Source organism: Varanus komodoensis, unplaced genomic scaffold, assembly GCF_004798865.1.
Source record: "Varanus komodoensis strain SLA01 unplaced genomic scaffold, ASM479886v1 scaffold9, whole genome shotgun sequence".
Classification (NCBI taxonomy): Eukaryota; Metazoa; Chordata; class Lepidosauria; order Squamata; family Varanidae; genus Varanus; species Varanus komodoensis.
Window position 1 is genome coordinate 22,753,672 of NW_025336598.1, and position 21,522 is coordinate 22,775,193.

At 39.8% G+C, this 21,522-nt stretch overlaps 1 protein-coding gene across 6 annotated transcripts in view; it reads right to left on the bottom strand.

Annotated features, from left to right (window-relative positions):
- Positions 1-21,522, bottom strand: part of TEC (tec protein tyrosine kinase) — a 52,632-nt gene that overhangs the window by 16,019 nt on the left and 15,091 nt on the right. The window contains exons 1-6 of one of the 6 annotated variants that reach the window (XR_006413529.1): positions 14,905-14,960; positions 14,294-14,476; positions 5,489-5,590; positions 3,550-3,631; positions 1,671-1,799; positions 551-591 (exon numbers count right to left, since the gene is read on the bottom strand). Coding sequence is in view for 5 of the 6 variants with exons in the window: in XM_044418130.1 (XP_044274065.1) it covers positions 551-591; positions 1,671-1,799; positions 3,550-3,631; positions 5,489-5,590; positions 14,294-14,476; positions 14,905-14,955 (588 nt within the window). In the remaining variant the exon portion in view is untranslated. The other 5 variants (XM_044418127.1, XM_044418130.1, XM_044418128.1 and 2 more) reach the window with 5 other exon arrangements.

A 21,522-nucleotide genomic window follows, 5' to 3' on the forward strand; every position in this document is an offset into this window, starting at 1 on the left:
ATTATTAGCAGATCAAAGATTTAATTCATGCTACATAAGGCTTCAACATACTGTGACTGAAAGTGCTTAATGGGTTAATAGGGATGCCTACTATCCTGCAGAGTATTTCCACCTCCCTGAAAATGCTACCACTAGCATTACATGGGAAACATGGGAGTGCCCTGAAATATGGAGACCTAAGATGACAGAAATGAGAAGCTGAACGTGGACCTTCACATGCACATACCACAAAAATAGATGTTTTTAGCACGTTCTGTAGGACCAGGTGGGCTTTGAAGACGCTACTACTATGGACCTAATCTAAGTTCAACTGATAATCAGTGGAAAGAACCGATGCTATAACAAAATATTGTTACAATTTCCATTATCTTGACGCACAGTGCAGTGGAGTAAGTATTGGAGCTTTTCTTTAAAAGAGGTCTATTGGACTTCAACAAAGCACACACACACACACAAACACATATTTCCTCAATCAGAAATGGATCCTAAGTATAATAAAATGCAAATTCTATCAAATGTAGTTGTCCAGTGTTCTAAATTATCCCTTTACCTTATTTTTATCTGGCATCGGTAGAGGCAATGACTTGACACCTAAAAACAAAGAATTAAAAAAAACTATGTAAATTTAGAGACATCAGTTGAAAGTTTAATGAGCTCATTGTTTGGTTGCACTCATTGACTGGGTTCATAACTCACATGAAAAGGTTGAATACGGCTTGAGTGTAGGTGGCCATTGAACAGCGGTTTATTGTTGAACTGTGAGTTACTGTGTTGTCTGAACCCAGCTAAGATAACAACCATGGTGAACAACCCAAGTTCATAACCCAATGACAAACCAAGGGTTCTCTTCCTGTTAATAGTTCAGACGATATGATAATCTATTCTCCAGAACCTATGGTTTCAGTAACAACTCACACTCATATTGACAGAACTTCAGCTGTGGGGTTCTACTCACCCTCCTAATATCTTTCACGGAGGGTTCCCAGAGAAGGGCCTCTGCCACCAATCTCAAGGGGCGGGAGGGCATATATGGATGCAAGCGCTCCTTTAGATAACCAGGTCCCAAGCCATTGAGGGCTTTGTAGGTGATAACCAACACCTTGAATTGGGCCCACACTTCAATGGGAAGCCAGTGAAGCTGACAGAGGACTGGGGTTATATGAGAACAATGCCCAGTCCCCGTCAGCAACCTGGCAGCTCTGTTTTGCACCAATTGAAGTATCCGGACCGTCTTCAAGGGCAGCCCCACGTAAAACGCGTTACAGAAGTCTAATCGGGAAGTTGCCAATGCATGTGTCACTGTCGCCATGCAATCGTTCTCCAAGTAGGGACGCAGCTGATGGATCAGCCGAAGCCACTGCCATCACCTGAGCTTCTAATGATAGCTCTGGGTCGAGGAGCACTCCCAAGCTGCAAACCCTGTCCCTAAGAGGAAGTGCAACCCCATTCAGGACTACCTTCAAAATGAGGTGAAACTCCTGCAATCTTCCAAACAAGCTTTCAAAAAAAACCGTGCAGAGTGAAGTCTTTGATCAGTATCAAAACAGGGTGAAAGCATCCGTGGACGTGGCAGCAACTATACCAGTTATGGCACATATAAAGAAATCGAAGTCAAAAGGCCTGCATAAACAGAAATAAGTCTGGACAGTACAGGAAACAGGAATTCTTACCATTTTCAAAGAAGTTATATTTTTCACAGCCAGGTGCTAATTTTTCTGTTTGTCTGCAACACTGATAGATGCCATCTGTCCAGAATTTGGGGTGGTACTTTACCATTATATTATTATTGTTCTTTATTTCTACAAAAAAGCATATGACTGTAAACTACTGACTTTTGTGAATGATTTAAACATATAATTTTCTACATTGCTAATATTTTAGCCTCCAAGAATTATCATTATTAATGAGTAGATACTTCCATTGTTCAGAATTAAATTGCATCTTAACATACACAACCACATGAAAATAATCTATTCAGATCTGTTTAAGATTTAGATGTTTTTAAAAACTGCCTTATTTTGAATATGGGTTATATTTAATTTTCTTTAGTTTTTTGCAGGATTCAAAACAGAGTAAATACTCTAAACAGGGATGTTTAACAGTCACAGGAATAAAACTATGGTCCAGCCTTTACCAGAAATGTGTGTAGATTTTATGCCAATGTAACCATCATGGCCCTGTACAATGAATGCATTTTGGGAATTATAGTTTGGTAAGATATTGAGTCTTTGTTAAGAGATTCCCCACCCTTTAGCGGAGCTGAATGCCCAGGAGAATTAAACAATACAATATAACTCAAGTTTGGGAGACAAATTAAATTTTGAGCAAACTTAAATTTCAGATAAGCTCTTGAGGGTTTCATGTGGTGGCAGGGGGCTGAAAAGAAAGGTGGTGGGACAAAAGACAAAACAGGTGGGATGAAAAATTACTGAATCTGAAATCTCTTATAGCCAGTAACTAAGCCTTAGGAGAAGAATTTCCATCTTTTGGAATGAGGAGGAAAGGAAAATACTGAATGCCTGGTGGTTAGGGACAAGGGGGTTCAGCCAAAGGAAGGGGGCACTCTGGAAATTCCTAGGGGGATGAACTTGTGCCCTGGTCCTGAGATGCCACCTTTCTGCCTTAGAACATGCATAAAGTGGCTGAAAGGACACTTGCAAAGGGAAAATCAGTGGATGGAAATGCTCACCGAAGAAAAGCCTCTCCCCTGCAAATATCCCTTCCCTCAACTTGAAAAAAAAATCCTTTGGTTGAACTTCAAGACCACAAGGAGCCTGACCGCTGTGGAAAGCAACAACCTGGGTGCCCAGTCCAGAGGGCGTTGGAGGAAGAATTGATTGGTAGGTACCAGAATGGTTAAAAGCAGCTTTCTTTCCTTTGCATGTGTCATTCCCACACTAACAGTCGGCATGTTTTGGGGGAATGCTTGTTTCCTGTGAATTACCTGAGGAAAGAAAGCTGCTAAAAAGTATAGACTGGATGTGAGTTTTTGATCCGAATATATTGTCTATAACTACTTGAGTCTCCTTCCTCACTCTTTCACCTGCTTAGGGCTTTTCTACATGAGGCTTCTAATTCACCAATTATGGATACTTTGCAGGATTAAGACCAGCACCTTTACACATGCTCTCCACACCCCATACCCCATCCATACCAAGAGTTTCCTTTATCTGCCTTTCTCTATGTTCCATTACAAAACCACCAGGGGGCACAACAATACAGTGGAATTGTGAAAATACACTTCACCTTCTGATTCATTCTGCCATTCTCAGATAATGCTACACTTTCCTTGCTCTCAAAAAAGCTGCCAAAACAACTTGGAAGCCTGGGAAAGGCCCTGGAGAATGGCAACATCATGTAACACACAGGCAAAGTACCATGAATGAAGAATCATAAATGTTCAACAGATGCCTCATGTAGAGAAGCCCTTCAAGTGTTTTTCAGCCACTTCCCCTGCTCAAGCAATAGACAACTAGAAATGTGCAATTCTTAATCCTTTAGAGTCCTATCACATCCTATATCAGATATAAATGTTCCGACAGCAATTACCTTCTTTCAAATTCCTTACCCACTGGTCCCTGCTGTATGCAGTGGGAGCAAAGATATAGAGTGTGCTATTATCATATACAACCTGGAAAGGAGAAACAAAATAAAATTTACTATAGCAAGGGTTAGAGTACACAGTTTATGGCTGTGTACTGATGTCATGGTAAACCAGAACAGCTGAGAATACTGGGATTACTATGGGCAAGAAAGCATCCCAGCATATGCTGCTGTACCATTGTCTCCTCCTGCCAAAGGGAATGTCTACACAAACCAGGGAACTTGTTCCATGCTTTGCTTTACATCTGAAATGGGATTTCCGGCTCATTCTTCTTTGACAAGGGGTTATAATATACCAGGACTTTTTCTTCGTTGATAATTCTGGCTGATTCTGGCTGTGACATTGGAACCTAGTTAATAACTCTTCAAGAAATGTTAAATCACTGGTTAGGATCAGTAACTCATGAGGGCCAAAGGTGTTCTTGGGTTAAACAATAAAAGAAAGCCATAACACTCCTTTTATGTGCCTCTTCACAAGGATTCTGGCATTCATCAAGTGATAGGTGAGGAAATCCTCCCTTAAAACCTTTAAAGCATAATTTTTCAGACTCTATAAAATACTGCTCCAATATTCTGATTATTTCAAGAGACAGACACCTTCCCCTTTACCTTGCATCCAAAATCATGCTATTTATTCAAGTAAATCCTTCCAATTAGATTGGCTTTCAGAGAGAGAGCAATGCATTAGTGACTGATCATCACCATGACTGAAGTTCTCCCACCAGGTATTTTCTTGACTGGGATGTCCTGCTTCTGGAATTCTCCAGGAAAACTCATCTGGCACCTATTCTCATGGATTCTGGGGGCCAGGCAAAGACATTTTTATTTTCCCAGGGCTTTTAGCATCTGACTAATTTAATGTTGCTATTTCATTTGTTGCTTTATCGTGTAGTCATGTTTTTTACAATTTGGGCATTTTTAACTGCCCTGCAAATAGTTCTGCAAGACAGCAGCTATAAAATAAAGTTTATACTTAAACTTGGAGTCCATTTATTAATGCACAGATTTTGAGAAATGTAAAAACGTATGTGACAAAATAATAAACTAATGTAAAGTTCATTTTAAGAAATGTAATACTTTCTAATGCAGCTGGTAGTCAGGACAAGCAAACTTGTATAATTCTTAACATGGGTTATTTTAAAAGCTATTTCATTTAGGATTGTATAGTATGTATTTATAATCCTGACCCTTAAGTGTTGTTGTTGTTGCTGTTGCTTTCGATCTCAAAGGTAACCTTATAATCACATTTGTACTGAGCTGAGCCTCTCTGGTTACAGCTACTAGAAAATACTCTGTGCAATCCTATAGAAATAGATGGCGCCTGTGCAGAAACCCCTTCTGTGGATTGCATGCTTTCTGTGCATTGCATGCAAGTATTTCCCATGCATTTTGACTGCACTTCCTCTTTCAAATCTCTTCAGGAGTCTTCAGCCTAAGGTGGTATCTAAAGAGCCCCAAAGAAGTTGCTATTGGAAGGGGAAGGTCTAGAAGTTTCAATGCGTACACAGAAATGTTTTGGTAAATATTTGAAACTCTTCAGGCACCCTTAATCTCCGCTACTTAATAAGAAATGCCAGAAGGAAAAACTGCACATCTTGCCAATAGGGGCATAAGAATCCAATCAGCTCTGCTCACAGTTCACAGATGTAATATCTAGTTTATAACATTTTAAAAAGAAAATTATATTGGTTGCATAACATGAAGTTCATATGTTTTTTCTTCAAAGCAGGCTAGTTTGAACTACAGTATGGATCTTCTTATACCAAGAGGGTTTGGCTGGATATTTTAAAGGCAAACAAAGGCATTTAGGTGTTTGCTGGAAGCAAACTTTAGAGTTATGACTAGTATACAGAATTGACTATGGTCTTAAATGAGACAAACTTACTTGAAATGGATATTTATTTTGACAGGGAATAATACCATCACTCTTCACAATTTCCACACACTTGATTTTGGAAATCTCAACTGATCCTTTTCTGTACTTTTTCTGCAATATTAGAAACAAGCACGTTATGAGGACATATTTTTACAATGAGTAGAATTGCAGAACAAATTCTTACTTGAACAAATGTAATCCAATACAGTCTGACCAGAAGAGGGCACAATTGTTCAAGTGACACCTATAGGACCAGAGGGCTGCATTAATACAAGGTTGTGGCTGAGGGTTGTAAACAAATGCATCTGAATTACTGGAAGCAGCTAATAATGGCATAACTACAAAGAGAAAAGTCAGTAGAGCAACAGATAATGATGGGGGACAAGGGGGAAAAATACTGCAACCACATAGGGCTTAATTTCTCTCATGGAGAACCAAGGTCATTTCCCTGTTGCAATTTTCATTACTAGGAGTGCTCCTGAAAGTCACTCCCTCAAACGAAATTGCAATTACTCATCATTAGAAACAGGTACAGGTGTGCCAGGAAGCTCTTTCCATACCTGCATCTGACTCAGAGCTGACCACATTTATTCATTTTCCCTATGTTACCATTTTACTCCACAAAGTGATGCCAAAGTTCAAATTTGAAAGTAGATAGGAGCCCTTAAAAATATCACACAGGAAACATTCACATTCACTCCTTAACAGCTGCATTTTGCAAAGGAAGTATAGAACCATTCAGGCGGATGCATAAAAAGGACAATTATTACTGTCAATGTACATATGAACACCCATTTCAGATAGAACCCAGAACAGTATATGAGACAGAGTTTACATATCAGTTCACAGTATTTTGTTCTTGCTTTCCACATAGAGTCCACATGTCTTTTTTCAAAGCAGTACTTCTACTTAGATACTCAAAGCAGTATGTAATATGCCAGAATACACATTACTTTCCCTTGATTTATTAGTTGATGTGTGGAATGTGGTTGCCCATGCCTGTGAAACTCTTTAAAAAAATGTTTAGAGGCTTTCAGAGAGAGAGCAATGCATTAGTGACTGATCATCACCATGACTGAAGTTCTCTGAAATCTCCTGTACATACTATTACCATTTGAAAGAGGCAACCCCTTTAAATTTTCTGTCACTTTATGAATTACTTAAATTCTTCTACAGGAGTGCACCCTTCTGGTATACAACTCTTGTGTGAGAATAGATATTCTGCACATAGATTTATTTTTTAAGTGCTACAACCATCTTCTTAATCAAGATAGCTCTCTTCCCCCATGTGGCGAGCACAAGAGTATACTGCAATACTGTTGGTGAAACACCACTTGTGAGAACATTGTACAGGAGGTAAAATGTATAGGAGGCAGGCTTGGTAAGAATAGAACAAGAGCTGTGCTGGATCAAACCAAAGGTCTATTTGTTCCAGTGTTCTGCTCCCACAGTGGCCAACCAGCTACAGGAAGCCCACAAAGAGAATATAAGTGCAATAGCACTGGCCTACTCATTGTCCCTAGTAACTGGTACTCAGAGGCACATTGCCTCCTACAGTGAAGGCAAAATATAACCATTGGGCTAGCTGCCAATGCATCTCCCATTAATTTACAGCTGTAAATGTCCACATGGAAAGCAAGAAAGGGCTGCCTGTCAACCATCCCTCCATTCTGGTGCCAATTTGAGGAGGAGGATCTTTTTTAATGTATATGCTCTACTACCCCAAATCAGCAGGCCTAGAGACACAAGACGACTCTCAACAGAAGGCTCCAGCGTCCAGACCTCTGGAAGAAGGCCTCATCCAGCAAATCACTATTCAGATGACTCATACTCCTTTGGACCAAATCCTTCATTTACAAAATGCGCATTCTCCATAGATAAAAAGATAACATGCCCAAGCTTAAGTTTACAGAAATATTCTTAAGCCTAAACATCTACTATAATTTAGCTTCTCTTTCATGTTAACTGGGCTTGATTGCAATAGGCTAGTCCTCACTTTTTGGGGCACTGTTCAAATAGATAATTTTCTGGTTCCCTTGACCTTCACCTTGCCACTGATCCACTGCTTCAACTGCTCTCCTCCAAGCCTTCCTTGCTCTACATTTTAGGAGCCAAACCAAACCTAGCCTGGCCAGAAGTCCTTTTTTAAAACAGGTGACAGTCTTTTATTTGAAGCTGCCAGAGATAAAAAATGATATATGAAGTGTTATCTTCATTTTTGATGTCAAAAGGGTTTTGTGGCTCCCGGTGTTTTCTTTTGTGTGGGAAACGGGTCCAAATGGCTCTTTGAGTGTTAAGGGTTGCCGACCCCTGGGCTAGGACCATATTCACCTGGGGGTAATTATCACAGGGCATAAGCAGGTGGTGAATTGGGCATATTTGCCTTCCTCTTGTCCCCTGCCCCACCCTTTGGGGAGCCTAAATTCTCCAACTTGATGTCATAGAGAACAATGGTTACACTAAAATCAAATTCTGCTGGCAGGGCAACGGGAGGACAGCAGTGGGAGGAGAGCACATGAGCCCAAGTCTCACCACAGCTCATTCACATAGAAGCAAACCACAGTTTCCTATCATGTTTGAACCTGACCAAGCCATCAAACAGGCAAGAGTTGAGTTAAGGTAAAGCACCTTGGGACACAGCTGACCCCTCAAGGAATTTCAAACAGGATTAACAGTTGTGCTCTGTACATTCTGCTTACTTACAGAAGACCCATTTTTTTACATATTTGTAAATAATGGATATTACAAAGACACAGATATTACATAGACACTAACATTGAACACAGTGGAAAACTAAGCCAAAGAACCTCACTGTTAAGGAAAGGGGGGTGTTATACAGCAATAAAGGTAAAGGTTAAAGGTTTCCCCTTGACGTAAAGTCCAGTCATGTCTGACTCTAGGGGGCGGTGCTCATATCCGTTTCCTAGCTGAGGGAGCCAGCATTTGTCTGCAGACAGTTTCCGTGGTCATATGGCCAGCATGACTAAACACCGAAGTGCACGGAACGCTGTTGCCTTCCCACGGAAGTGGTACCGTTTTATCTACTTGCATTTGCATGCTTTCGAACTGCAAGGTTGACAGGAGGTGGACGGAGCAATGGGAACTCACCCTGTTGTGCAGATTCGAACCGGCAACCTTTTGATCAACCAGTCCAGCAGCACAGCAGTTTAAACCACTGCGCCACCTGCATCCCATGCACAGCAATATTACTGCACTAATTGTATTATTAGTACCACACTTTTACTGATGCGTCGAGGAAATGGTTAGATACAGAGAGGAAATGGTTAGATACTGAGAGGAAATGGTCAGATACAATTCTCATATTGCTACTTCAAGGACTGCACACTGTTTTGAAAATATTGGAACATGACGTTGAGTACATACCATCTATGTTGTACTGGAGACACAACACAATTACATCTGGCTTAACTGTGTTGCCATATTTACAAGGGATATGTGCAATGAAAACATCAGCTTGATTAAGCCATTACTAAAGCAGTCCTGTATGCAACTCAAGGAATCCAAACCTAAACTCCTATGGCTCAGGCTACTGAAGTCCATACTAGAAAGATGAAGAGAATCCTTTGTTTGTTTGTAATCATCCTTGAGAGAAGGCAGATTAGCAACCAAAGATTTTACCTTCACAATCCATGAATACATATTTCTAAGGCAAATTTTTTTTAAAGGTTGTAAGCCAGTGATGGTCATTCTAAAGTACTGCTTCAGCACTGGCAGTGATATTGGTGAGATTGCAAAGAACAGGAAGGGGTTTTGCAAAGAGATTGCAAAGGAGCAGCTGGCCAATTCTTGCAACCCACAATGAAAAATATCTTGGTTTCACATGACTACCCTTTGTGGGTCAAACAACCCCTAGAACAAGCAATGCACTGTCAGGGTGGCTTGTTACCCCAAAACATGCCAACCTGCAGGAAGAGGTCCTTGTTTGGATAACAGAACAAGGCTAGTTACCCACCATGGCTAGTTACCCATGATGTGTTGCCATGCCATGTGAACCCAATCTGTGTCTAAATGCTGTGCAGAGTGTCTTAGCTCATCTGTGAGTTAGCATAGCTGACATACCCAAAGACAAGGGAAAGCTTTCAGACCTCACCAAAAAATATTCACATCGTTCTAATCTGCTTTCTTCCACCACCACCCTTCTTCATTTTTTCTTTTGTGGTTCACAAATCTAATTATCTTACAATCTTTATACTTCCCTTCACAGGCCAAGTAGGGCACAGGGAACAAAAGGAGATAAGAATAGACTATGTGAAAGATAAACTAATGCACAGGTCAAAATTCACAAAACGAAGTAGAAGGCAGCTGACATGCCTTATACTGACTATGTGCAATTGTTCAGGGTTTTACGATAGCACTGGGAAGACCTGCTGTAAAATGGACTTTCTAGGTTGGTTGCCTGGATACAATTTCTACTGGAGAAGGAAGAAGGTGCTTGATTTCTTGCAGGAAATTATTTTAAAAGATGAGCCACCCTGACTGCCCCTTAAGAATATATTTGAGCAAAAAAGCAGGATGCAAATGTTTTAGAACATTGCCCCTCCCACAAAAAATCAAAACAGGTTTTGAGCTTGCTAAGCAGACTGGGATATCTGCTAAACACCAATATTTCATGGAGTTGATTCACTTTCAACTAATAGCTATAACATTGGGTAATCCCAAAACATTCATTTTCCAATATCTGCAAAATTTATTTCCAGGCTTCTAGCTTTCAGGGCCCTCATTATAACAATCTGCAATCACCTTCAGCATCAGCATAGTTCTTTGCTGAAATAAATGACTGGCATAATTTTTGTTGCATATTTTAAAACTGAATTTGTTCTTTTACAGTACAATGCTATGCATGTCTAAGAAGCAAGTCTCACAGTATTCAGCGGGACTCACTCCCGTGTAAATGCATGCAAGACTGTGACTTTAATTCTTCAGAAATTCTTGATAGACCAGCAGAATTACAAACTGTTTGCAAAGTAAGATGCTCCTCACATCTTGCCTAGGAAACTCCTCTCTCTCTCTTTTAAACAAGTTTTGCTTGTTAACTTTGTGCTTTGGTTTCATGGTCACACATGTCTAAAAATATAAGTCACCTTCAAGTCCAAGCTTTCACACTAATGCCCATGTGACATTTCAGTACTAAATAATTATTTTCAGTTCTGAAACATATTTGGCAATAAGTTTCAAAGGGGAAAAATCTGCATGATGTAATATAACTACACAAACAAGTTCATTATCCTGCTCCTCTGTGATACTTCACAGACTCAGTAGGCCAGTGGCTTTCTGGTGAAAACAGGGGTGCTGACCTAGTCATTTCCATTGTACAGTAGCCTTGTTTCCCCAGTGATCTTTCCTGGCAAAAGTGACAAGAAGAGCAACCTCATTTAGCATCAAGCAAGCACTATGCAGGCTGTGTTATGCTCAGCAGCTGGTTTTTTGACTGAGGTATCCAGTGCAGCTCTGTATCCACTGAGGGAAGCCTGGGTAGCACATGCCATCAGATGCCAAAGGGACCATCCATCATGAGAGAATTCTGTTGCCCAATCACATATTTTGTAGCACTTGTTTAATGTTTTAAAATGATAAATTGCTTACGATGGCTTGGTAGCAAGGTGGTAAATAAATGAAAGAAAAAGCAAAGTCACTTTTTGCTCTGCTGTTCAGGCTGAGCAATTTGTCTCCTGATAAAAAGAACATACGCAACCATATCCCTGCTTATTAGACTTCCCCATATTCTACCTCTTCAACTTAACCGAGACGGATGCTGCTGCCCTCTGCTCAGCCTCATCTAGCTGAGAGCACAATTCTTCCTGACCATAGGGCTTCAATCCTTTTACCATTTGGAAACCAATTCCCAGTGAACCACAACAAGATTTTAATTCGTCACCAATTGACCTGTACTATTTCACTTTGGCACAATCCTGTAAGGAAGTCATGCAAGGTAAGTTCCAAGTCACATCACGTCGAGTTCACAGCTTAAAAAAAATTAAACCTCCGCTTTAATCATTTAAACAAAATGACCTTTGTAATGTGTTGCACATGGAGCTACCTTGAAATCGGTCCAAAAACTCATTAGGGCAGAGACTGCTTCCTACAACTGTCTACTTTGAACATATTAGTACAGGCAACTACACTGGTTGCTAATCAGTTTCCAGGACTGGTTCAGAGCACTGGTGCTGAATGTCACAGCCCTAAACAAGATTAGGACAGTTAACTTGAATGGAGTGCCTTCTCCCATATGTTCCTGCCGATTTAGATAATCTTCAGAGACTCTTCTTTAGGTCCCTCCACTCACAGTGGTGTGAGAGGTGGCCACCAGGGAAATAACCTTCTCTGTCATGGTCCCTCCCTGGAGAAGGTCCTTCCCAAAGAGGTCTCCCTGGCATCTTCAGTGGATGTCTTTAGACACTAGATTATGACCATCCTCTTCTAACAAGTATTTAATCTTTAATTTGCTGTCTTCATTATGAGAGAGCTGCTAGTTCTTAAAAGTTTATAGTACCTTTTTAACATTTTTAAACTATATTATTTGCTTGGTTGATAATCCAATGCTGATTTGCATTTTATGACTAAACACTGGTCCAAGGGTTCTTGACTGTTGGGCAGGATGTAATTAATTAAATAAGTAAATACCTCCAACAAGTTCTAATTTTTCATATAAGAAAAAAACATGGCATTTCCCTCCCTGTCCCAGCCCAACATTCTATGCCACACTGGCTCTCTTTATGAGATTATTTGCATGCAAAGCTTGCACTCTGAGCTGGGGCCCTTCTTTCCAAAGCAGCAGCATAGAAGCTACTGTAAGTCACCTACTTCTTTAACTGCTTGGATAAGGTCAAAATCCAAGCTGTTGCTTCTTTCTATGCCAGCCCTTCCACACTCACAAATAGAGACAATACTGGTGCAAGCAGCTGCTGGGTCTAACATGGGTTTATTTAGTTACAATATTCTTATCCTGTTCTGCATCTAAGCAGATTCCAGAGAGTGAACATTTTTTTTTAAGTTAGAAAGAATAAAACTCCATCTTTAAACTGAGTATACGTAAAAACCCATGGCTGATTAACCAAGAAAGGCTTCTTGAAATACAGATGTTTTCAGGAAACAGCACAGTGTTGGTACCTGCCTGACCTCCAGAGTGCTTACTGCCGGTGGCGACCATTATGTTTATGTGTGTGTAGAGTGAGTGGCTACGTGCAAAAGGTAAATAAGTTCTTTATTTCAAGTTGCTGAATTGAAAATCTTTTTTAGTGTAAAAGTGTGACCCCAAGAGGTGAGTTCCAGCACTTTTTTTTTTTTTTTTTACAAAAAAAGCACTGTGCTACATAGCTGTGGCATTGTGGGATAGAGAGCTAGCATAAATACACCAGAAGAAAGCATGCTTTCCTTTGCGTTCACCATTAAATGTCATCATTTCCCTGCTTGCTGAAAATGCTGGCTAGACAGAAACCAAAACTGGATGGTCATAACATCATCTAAAGAACCAGTAAGCAACCACGAGTAGAAGAAGGATAAGTGCACGAGAGAACCTGTGGGCAGGAAAGGTCTACAACTTCAACTTAAAAACAATTATACTTTACTTCTCAGTGCACTTCAGATACAGTGGTACCTTGGCTCACGAACGCCTCAGTTCATGACCAAATCAGGTCACGAACAAAAATTTCATAAAAATTTTGACTCACACAAAATTTGTGAGTCACACAAAATTCGAACTCCACATTGGGTGGCGACCACGATCGTGTCCATCTCCCTACCCCCCCAAGTGGGATGGCCATGATCGCAGTCGTGCTCGTGCAGGGAAGACAGGTGCAATAGCGATTGTGCTTGTGGGGATGGGGAGATGGTCACGATCGTTCTGGGGGGGGGGGGGGAATGGCCGAGATCACACCCGTCTTTCCTGCATGAGCACAACCGCAATCTCAGCCATCTCCCCCCCAGAACGATCATGCCCATCTCCTCCCCCACTGCGCCCACGATCGCGCCTGTCTCTCCCCCAGCATGCCTGCAATCGTGCCCATCTATGGCCGTGCTGAGGGGGAGAGGGCCGCGATCTTTGTTGTTCTTTGTCACTTTGCTTCAAATTTTCTGATTAAAAAAAATAGTTACAGAATGGATTAACCTTATTTACATTGAACCTTATGGGGAAATTTGACTTGCCTCACGACCAATTTGATGTCACAACCAGAGTCCTGGAATGGATTAAGTTCGTGAGCCAAGATACCACTGTATCAGCAACCAAACAGTCCTATCAAAAAAAATGATATCAATAAACTGGAGTAATACTTTTATTAGGCTAACTTGATTCTCCAGAATTCCTTAAATGGCAAGAGGGTAAACAAAGCCAAAGACAGGGGGTGAGGGTGGAAAAGGTAGTAGGTAAGATTCAAGCTATTTGGTCCATATCATTTCAGTTACAATCTAAAGATTTAGAAGGGAAGAATGCCACAGACATTCAAATAAAACCTATACATGTTGTAGTGAGTGCCATAGTGGAAGTGATTAGTCTGATCATTTCTTCATATCAAGAAATGAGTATTGGTTTGGTGGCAGAGTGGATGCAGCTTTGTTCCAGCTCCGCAAGATTATTACAGGTTTAACTTTATTTTTTTCTGGCATATTGATAAATGGTACAATCTAACTTATCCAGCATATGAGTCGAAGTGCTAATCAAGGTTAATGATTCCTCCATCCTGTGCTAATTGTATGTACTTACTATAGCTGCTATCAATGTTCAGCAGAATAAAATCAATCGAGCAATCCCACTCAAATATCATCTCAAAGAAACAGCAAAATACCACAGTCTCCTACCTCTGGACGACCTTCATAATATGCTAACATGGATTTTGTAAGAACAAAAAGTCTCTCTTTATAATTTAAAGGAGATGTTCTCTTCTTTTGTTGCGATCTTTTAATCAGAATTTCTTCTAGGATAGAGTTCATTTTCATTTCAGCCCGTTGATCAATCTTTCCCCGGCCATTGAAGATCCAGTTCTGTAATGCAGAGAAATATGTTGATGTCATATTTTTTGCGACATAGATTTAGGGCAGTAAACATAAAGCAAATTACCAGGACACTTTGCAAACTCCAGTGGAATTGCATTCCTGACACAGTAACTTGGAATTCTACAGAAGTTAAACATTAAGCAGAAAGGTCTACACTTCACTTAGCTGAGGTCTGCAATGCCATAACACCAGAGGCCTGGACTTGGCCCATATGAGAACAGAACATTTCAGATGCTTTAATAATGAGGATGAACTTCATATCATATAGATCAGAACATGGAAAGAAAAGATGAAATAAATTCCAGATCAAATATGTATGCCTTAAAAAACAAAGCAAAACAAAACTGTGCTCCTTCCTCCACTTGAAGGTGCATTAAATGATCATGAATTCCAACAAGCTGCTATAAGTCACCTACTTTCTCAACTGCTTGGATAATGTCAAAAGCCAAGCTGTTGCTTCCCTGCATACCAATCCAGCAAGGTTGCTGTTGTAGGTAATGACAACAGAATTCTTCTCTCCCATAAGCTTTCGATTTGGTGGAAATCTTTCTTTTTTTAATTTTTCTTTGGAGGGAGCATTTGATATCTGAAATGATACATTACTCATAGCATGACTTAGTCTAAAGTAGTTTCCTAAGTTTCTGTTACCTCAGCTTTCCAGCACCTCATTCCCACTTCAGTTTCATGCATGTATAGACCCTACCTATGCAAGGTTTAAAAGAGAAATTTAAAAAGGTAGTAACACCTCTTTAAGTGGCTAGCTCACCTTTATACAGACATACCTAACCACTCTATTTTGTGATTAAACTTACTGCTTTCAGTGCTACTTTGTCTGGATGAAGAAAGGCCACGGAGCAGTACCAGTTTTTCCTTCATCCATTAATTAATTCATTTTAAAAAAGAAAAGGCTAAGCTGAGTGCTGATAGGGATATAACCCAATTTATTTTTTAAGCAGGCAGCATCAAGATTGGTTCGTGTAGTTTCACCTATATATTAGCAGCTACAACACATTCAAACATTTATGTAATGCAACTGTGTAGAGAATGCTAGTGTGACCCCAGCTATACAGTCCATAGTATTTTGTCATGGGGAAATGGATAATCTTCCATATAAGGAGAGATTGGTTATCAGGATTTTTTCCTTTCTGTCAAACACATATAAAAATCCCAAGATCATTTATGTTGCTTGTTGGTTTGTTTGTTTTTTATGAATGACCGAGAGAGTTATTGGGCAGTACAGAAACGAAATTAACACTAATACATTTAAGGCAAACAAAATGAATAGCTCAGTAATTTTGAATTAAAATATATAATTATAAATCATTTCTATTGTCATGGCCACTAACAAACAGTGAAACTCACCTGTAAAAGCAGACTTTGGTCTTAATATAACAGTGTTTCAATGTAGATTCCTGCTGAAGCTCTCTTCACAAAGCATTGCTCATTAAAAACATTCTATAGAAACTGAGAGTCAGATGGCTCATCTTGGTTGAAATAGTTTTGGGAGTTTCAAAATATGATCCCTCCCAAATTTCCATAATTCTCAGCTCCACCAACCCTTGCTTAGCCAGTCTGACTAGCTAAGATAATTAGGGTTCATAACTAACAGAGAATTCAATGCGAGTTTCAGGTGCTCTAAGTGCTAACATGTTTACCTCTCTCAACTGAATAATCTGATGAAACTGAAGATGATTTTTAATAATATGGGAAAAATATAAAAAGAGATATTAAAATTGGAATAATTTAAAGCTCTCTAGCCTTGGATGAATTGTCCTAATCAAAAAAATAACAATATTACCCAGACTTTGTTTACTCAAAGGAACAAGTCCAATTGAGTTAAATAATAACTTGTTTTTACAGAATTTTGTGTGACCTGTATCACACACAAGAAAGTACATTTAGGACAGAGTATGGAGAAACCGAACCGTTTCCCAAAAGTGTCAGACATGGACACATTTGTCTCCCTATCTATTTAATCTGTATGCAGAATATATAATAAGGAAAGTTGGATTCGAATCAGTGGAAGAAATGAAAATTGATGGAAGAAATATCACTAATTTAAGATATTCAGATAATACTATACTACTGGCAGAAAGCAGCAATGACTTGAAATGACTCCTGATAAAAGTGAAAGAACAAAGCACAAAAGAAGGATCGCAGCTGAATACTGAGGAAACAAAAAAAATCATGTTCACAGAAGAATTACAGGACTTTACTGTTAAATTTCACATAACTTGACTCAGTCTTCAATAAAGAAGGAAATTGCAGCCAATAAATTTGAAGTGTGAGGGCAGCAATGAAGGAAGTGTAAGACCATTTTACTGGAAATCAAGGTCAAGCTCATCCAAACTATTGAATTCCCAATCACAGAAAGGACAGAAAGATGAACAAGGGGATCCTAGATCAAATCAGGCCAGAGCTTTCCATAGAAACAAAAATTACAAAACTGAGGTTGACATACTTTGGACACATCATGAGAAGACAAAACTCCCTGGAGAAGAAAGGGAAATACAAAAGAGAAGACCAAATATGAGGTGGCTTGAATCAATAAAGGAAGCCATAACCTTGCATTTGAAAGAGCTGAATGGAACTGTCACAGACAGGACAATCTGGAGGGCTTTCATTCATAGGGTGGCCATAAATTGGAGATGACTTGGCAATATACAACAACAAAAAAGAACACAGAACAGCTTTAATAATATTATAAAGACATAAATCTCAAGGTGGAGTACAATATTATTACAAAATATCATCAAGCAATGAGATGAAAAGGGATAAGATGAAATATAATAAACAATGCCAATCTCTGGTATATGATAGTATAGAATAATAATAAAGTTCCCTTATCCATTTGCCATGAGTTTATAAAGGAAACTTTAGTAAAAGCAATAAAACAGTCTTGAACAACATTTTATTCTGTCCATAATGAAAGCAGGAGGTAAAAAGATGCTTGCGTCCATTTATATCCCCCACTTAAACTCCATCTATACAACAAAACATTTTGTGTTGCTCTCAAAGATTAGCTATGGATAAAATATGGTATCATAACTTACTGAAACATGAACAAGTTGGGATAAGTTTAGAACAAGAATGCAGCTGAATCAACCCCATGGTTTCAAAATTAAGAGCTATGTAAATAATTAGTCTAGGACTGGCACTGTCTGATGCAGCTATCTAAATTTGCAACTCAATTGTTAGAGACAAAAGATTTAGCGGCAAATATAAATTAGTGATTTTCTAAACAAAGAAAGAAGGCAAGGAAGAATGACAGACAGACTCTATCGGGAGACAATGACAACAGCAAGAATCAGTAAAGAAAAATAGCAATTTCTACAAGAATAATGGTCAATTCAGTTGTTAATTTGAAAAGTATTATAATAAAGTGATTTACTGTTGGTATCTAATACCTTATAGCTTGAGTAATGTACATACAGTGAGAGCCAGTGTGGTGTAGTGGTTAAGAGTGTGGGACTGGGACTCAGACAACCTGGGTTCTAGTCCCCGCTCAGCCATGGAGCCAACTGGGTGACATGGGCCAGTCACAGACTCTCAGCCCAACCTACCTCACAGGGCTGTTGTTGTGGGAATAAGATGGAGGAGGAGAATGATGCAAGCTGCCTTGAGCCCTTTGTAGGAAAAAGGCAGAATATAAATCCAAAAATAAATAAATAAATAATATACATACAGAAAACAAAATTGTGCATGTTGAAAAATTTTGGGTGAAATTGGCTGATTTTATACATATGAATAGACATGCCCAAAAGTTCAAGATTTCAAGTTAAGTGGGATGTTGCCAAGATAATTGAAGGCAGCTTGTCGTACAGATCCAAAATAATAATATTAGAATCCTTCCAATCTTACATCCAAAAATTCAGCAGCCAATGATATCTATGTTGTTAAATGCAGCATAAATGATTTTCGGAAAAAGTTGGAAACAATATAGAACTAATCACGTGTAAAGAAGGGTTTAGCCACAAACCTGTGTCCCATGCCTGCCCTGCTCATAAGGTTCTGAACTCAGTGGCATCCTGTGCCCGGAATGAGATGCAGCAATGGCAGTCTCCACCACCACTGTGCCTCATATCGGTTGTTTTATCTATACAGTCATTTCAGCCTGTATAAAGCAGTGGGAGAAGTGAGGGAAGGAAGCTGCAATGCTGATAGGAACTGGTGTTATTCCTTGACCCCAGCATCTTTCCCCTGCCCCACATTGAGGGAGGAAGTCAGCATGGTTCTTTCCATCAGCTGTGATGGGGGTGGGGCTTAGCCTTCAGAGTCCCAGTTCTGAGACCTGTGATCTTGGAGCTGGGGCTCCAAACATTCTTTGGTCTTCCAGGTGATGAAAACCATGGGACTGTGCCCTTATTAAAGTTTGGCAAATGGCACAATTACTGAAAATTAGTGAGGCAACCCTAATTTTACTGAATATATGATCTATACGCAACCCAAAATCTCCTGAGAACAGGGTATTTTTATTTCTCATAATCTCAATCAGCACTCCAGCAGGCAACCAGCCAAGGTGCATCACCGATGGAACACAGAGAACCAGCACCTAACACTTTCCAATAATCCTGAGCTTATTGTTGTTATTGCAGCGGCAACCAAGAATATATCACACAAATGATAAAATGGAACAATCTGAAAGTCTTCCTTCTAAACACATCTCAGATTGGAAGCAAGGGGTCATCAGGAATATGTTTAGCCTCCTGAATGCATCAAGCTAGGTTTATAAGGTCATTTACATGGTTTCTCAAAAGTAAATACAAACCAACATACATGCCTTCCCACGCTTTCACCTAAATCTTGTATCAGAACTCATCTGACAAAGCCAAATGGTGAAGCAGAACATGAAGCTGATAACTTCAATTGGTGCAGAATAGAGCTGCCAGGTTGCTGACGGGGACTGGGCGTTGTTCTCATATAACCCCAGTTCTCCGTCAGCTCCACTGGCTCCCGATTGAAGTCCGGGCCCAATTCAAGGTGTTGGTTATGACCTATAAAGTCCTAAACGGCTTGGGACCTGGATATCTAAATGAATGCTTGCGTGCATATATGCCCTCCAGCCCCTTGAGATCGGCAACGGATGCCCTTCTCCGGGAACCCTCTGTGAATGATATTAGGAGGGTGAGTACCCAGAGGAGGGCTTTCTCTGTGGTGGCACCCCACCTATGGAATGCACTCCCCAGAGAGGTCCGCCTGGCGCAGTCATTATTTGTTTTTCGGCGCCAGGCTAAGACCTTTTTATTTAAAACTTATTTTAATTGCTAAATTATTGTATTTATTAGGATTTTAAAATTAGCTGAGAATGCACCGGGGAGGTTTTAAATGTTTTTTTTTCTTTTAAATTGTTATATTGTTATTGTTTATATATGTTTTTGTGTATTTTTTGTGAGCCGCTCCGAGGCTTTGTTGCGATGGGGGCAGCAAAAAATGTTATAAATAAATAATTTTTTATCAGTCCATCGCAAAGCTTGTTTAAAAATGATGATCTCAGATCTTTCATTTTCCATGTGGGGAAACTAGCATTGGCAGGCTGAGTAATCTGATCTGTCATGGGATTAGTCAGTACTAAAGTCAATCCTGATTCTCAAAATCTGACAGGTTGCCTCCCACTCAAAACCATGAGAAATCATGTATCTGAATCTGTCCAGCCTGCAAAATAAATAAATAAAAGCATCTTTACTCACTTGGAGGCATTCAATTTAAGCTAGTTAGAGCTTCACTACTGAAGGACCCTGGACCAATTCTGGTCCACAGAGAGGAATCACCTTGCTCTCCTTCGGCTGCCAACACAAAGGCTAAATGGGTGAGGAGAAAGTGGCATCTACAGCAACAGAATTTGTTCTCCTCATTCAGAAGATACTGCACTATCAACTCGCACTCACTCTGGCCCTTCAAGAGAATAAGATGCTGATCTAGCCAGTATATCGTATGGTTGCCTGAAGCCAACAGGTTGGATCCTGAGTTCTCAGGTATTCCTTCTACCCATGAAAGGGGCTCCAATCTAATAGAAGCATCTCCACTTCTATCAGAAAAGAAAGAGACAGTAATTTTTACTGATTTTCCTCTTCTCTGCAGCCCTCTGTACAACCAGCCCACAGTTCAAGAGAACCCCACCCAACCCCCTGGAACAAATTTTCAGGGGTGCAAGGAGTGACGGGGGGAGCTGAATTGGCAAGAATGCCCCTCTTCCTGTTGCTGGCGGGAGTGTCCTGTGAGAGGGACTCCAGTGAAGGGTTCCTCCTGGAAAAGAATATTAGTTAGGGCCCCAGACATTGTAATTTAGAAAAGATTATATTTATTGTATGACTCAGAAAAGTTTGATCAGGATGTCTACCAGCATGGTTCAGGCATGGATGCATTAAATTCAGAAAATAAGTCTTACCTAACTGGGGGAATATAATATTGGCAAATATGGAAGAATAGCACGTTTCTAAAATTAGTACTACAGAAAGCAAGGTTGGTCTTTCTTAAGAACATACTACATACAAAACTGTTATGCTGTCCAAAACAAAAATGTCTACATTCAAAACACCCCCTTCCTAAAGGTAAGCATAAGGTATGTTTATACTGCACACATAAACTAGTTGAAAGAAGCTATGACAAACAAGCTAGTTTAAAATTAGTTTAATGTATCAGCCCATTATCAAGGCAATGTCCTTCCTGCATAGAAATAAAATTCCGCACCACATGTTGTCAAGTTCAGCAACAAGGGCTGACCTATGGCCAGAATAAGTCATGCAACTTGAACAAATATGAATAATGTCTTTGATTTTGCATGAGACTGATTTTTATAACTGACATTGCTTCTGCTAATTAGTTAGGAAGAAGGATAAAAACCATGCAGGGTACTAAAAGGCTCCACTCATGATGTAGGACAGAGAAGCTGCTCAGATGTCAGCTGATGTAAAAGTCCTGAGTAAGCAGTAAGTTAGTAAACAATGGTGGCAGTTTTCAGGTATACAAATAACCAACAAAATAGCAACTGCTTTGTTTGCTGGCATTCCAAACTAAAATAGCTAACTAATTCCAAA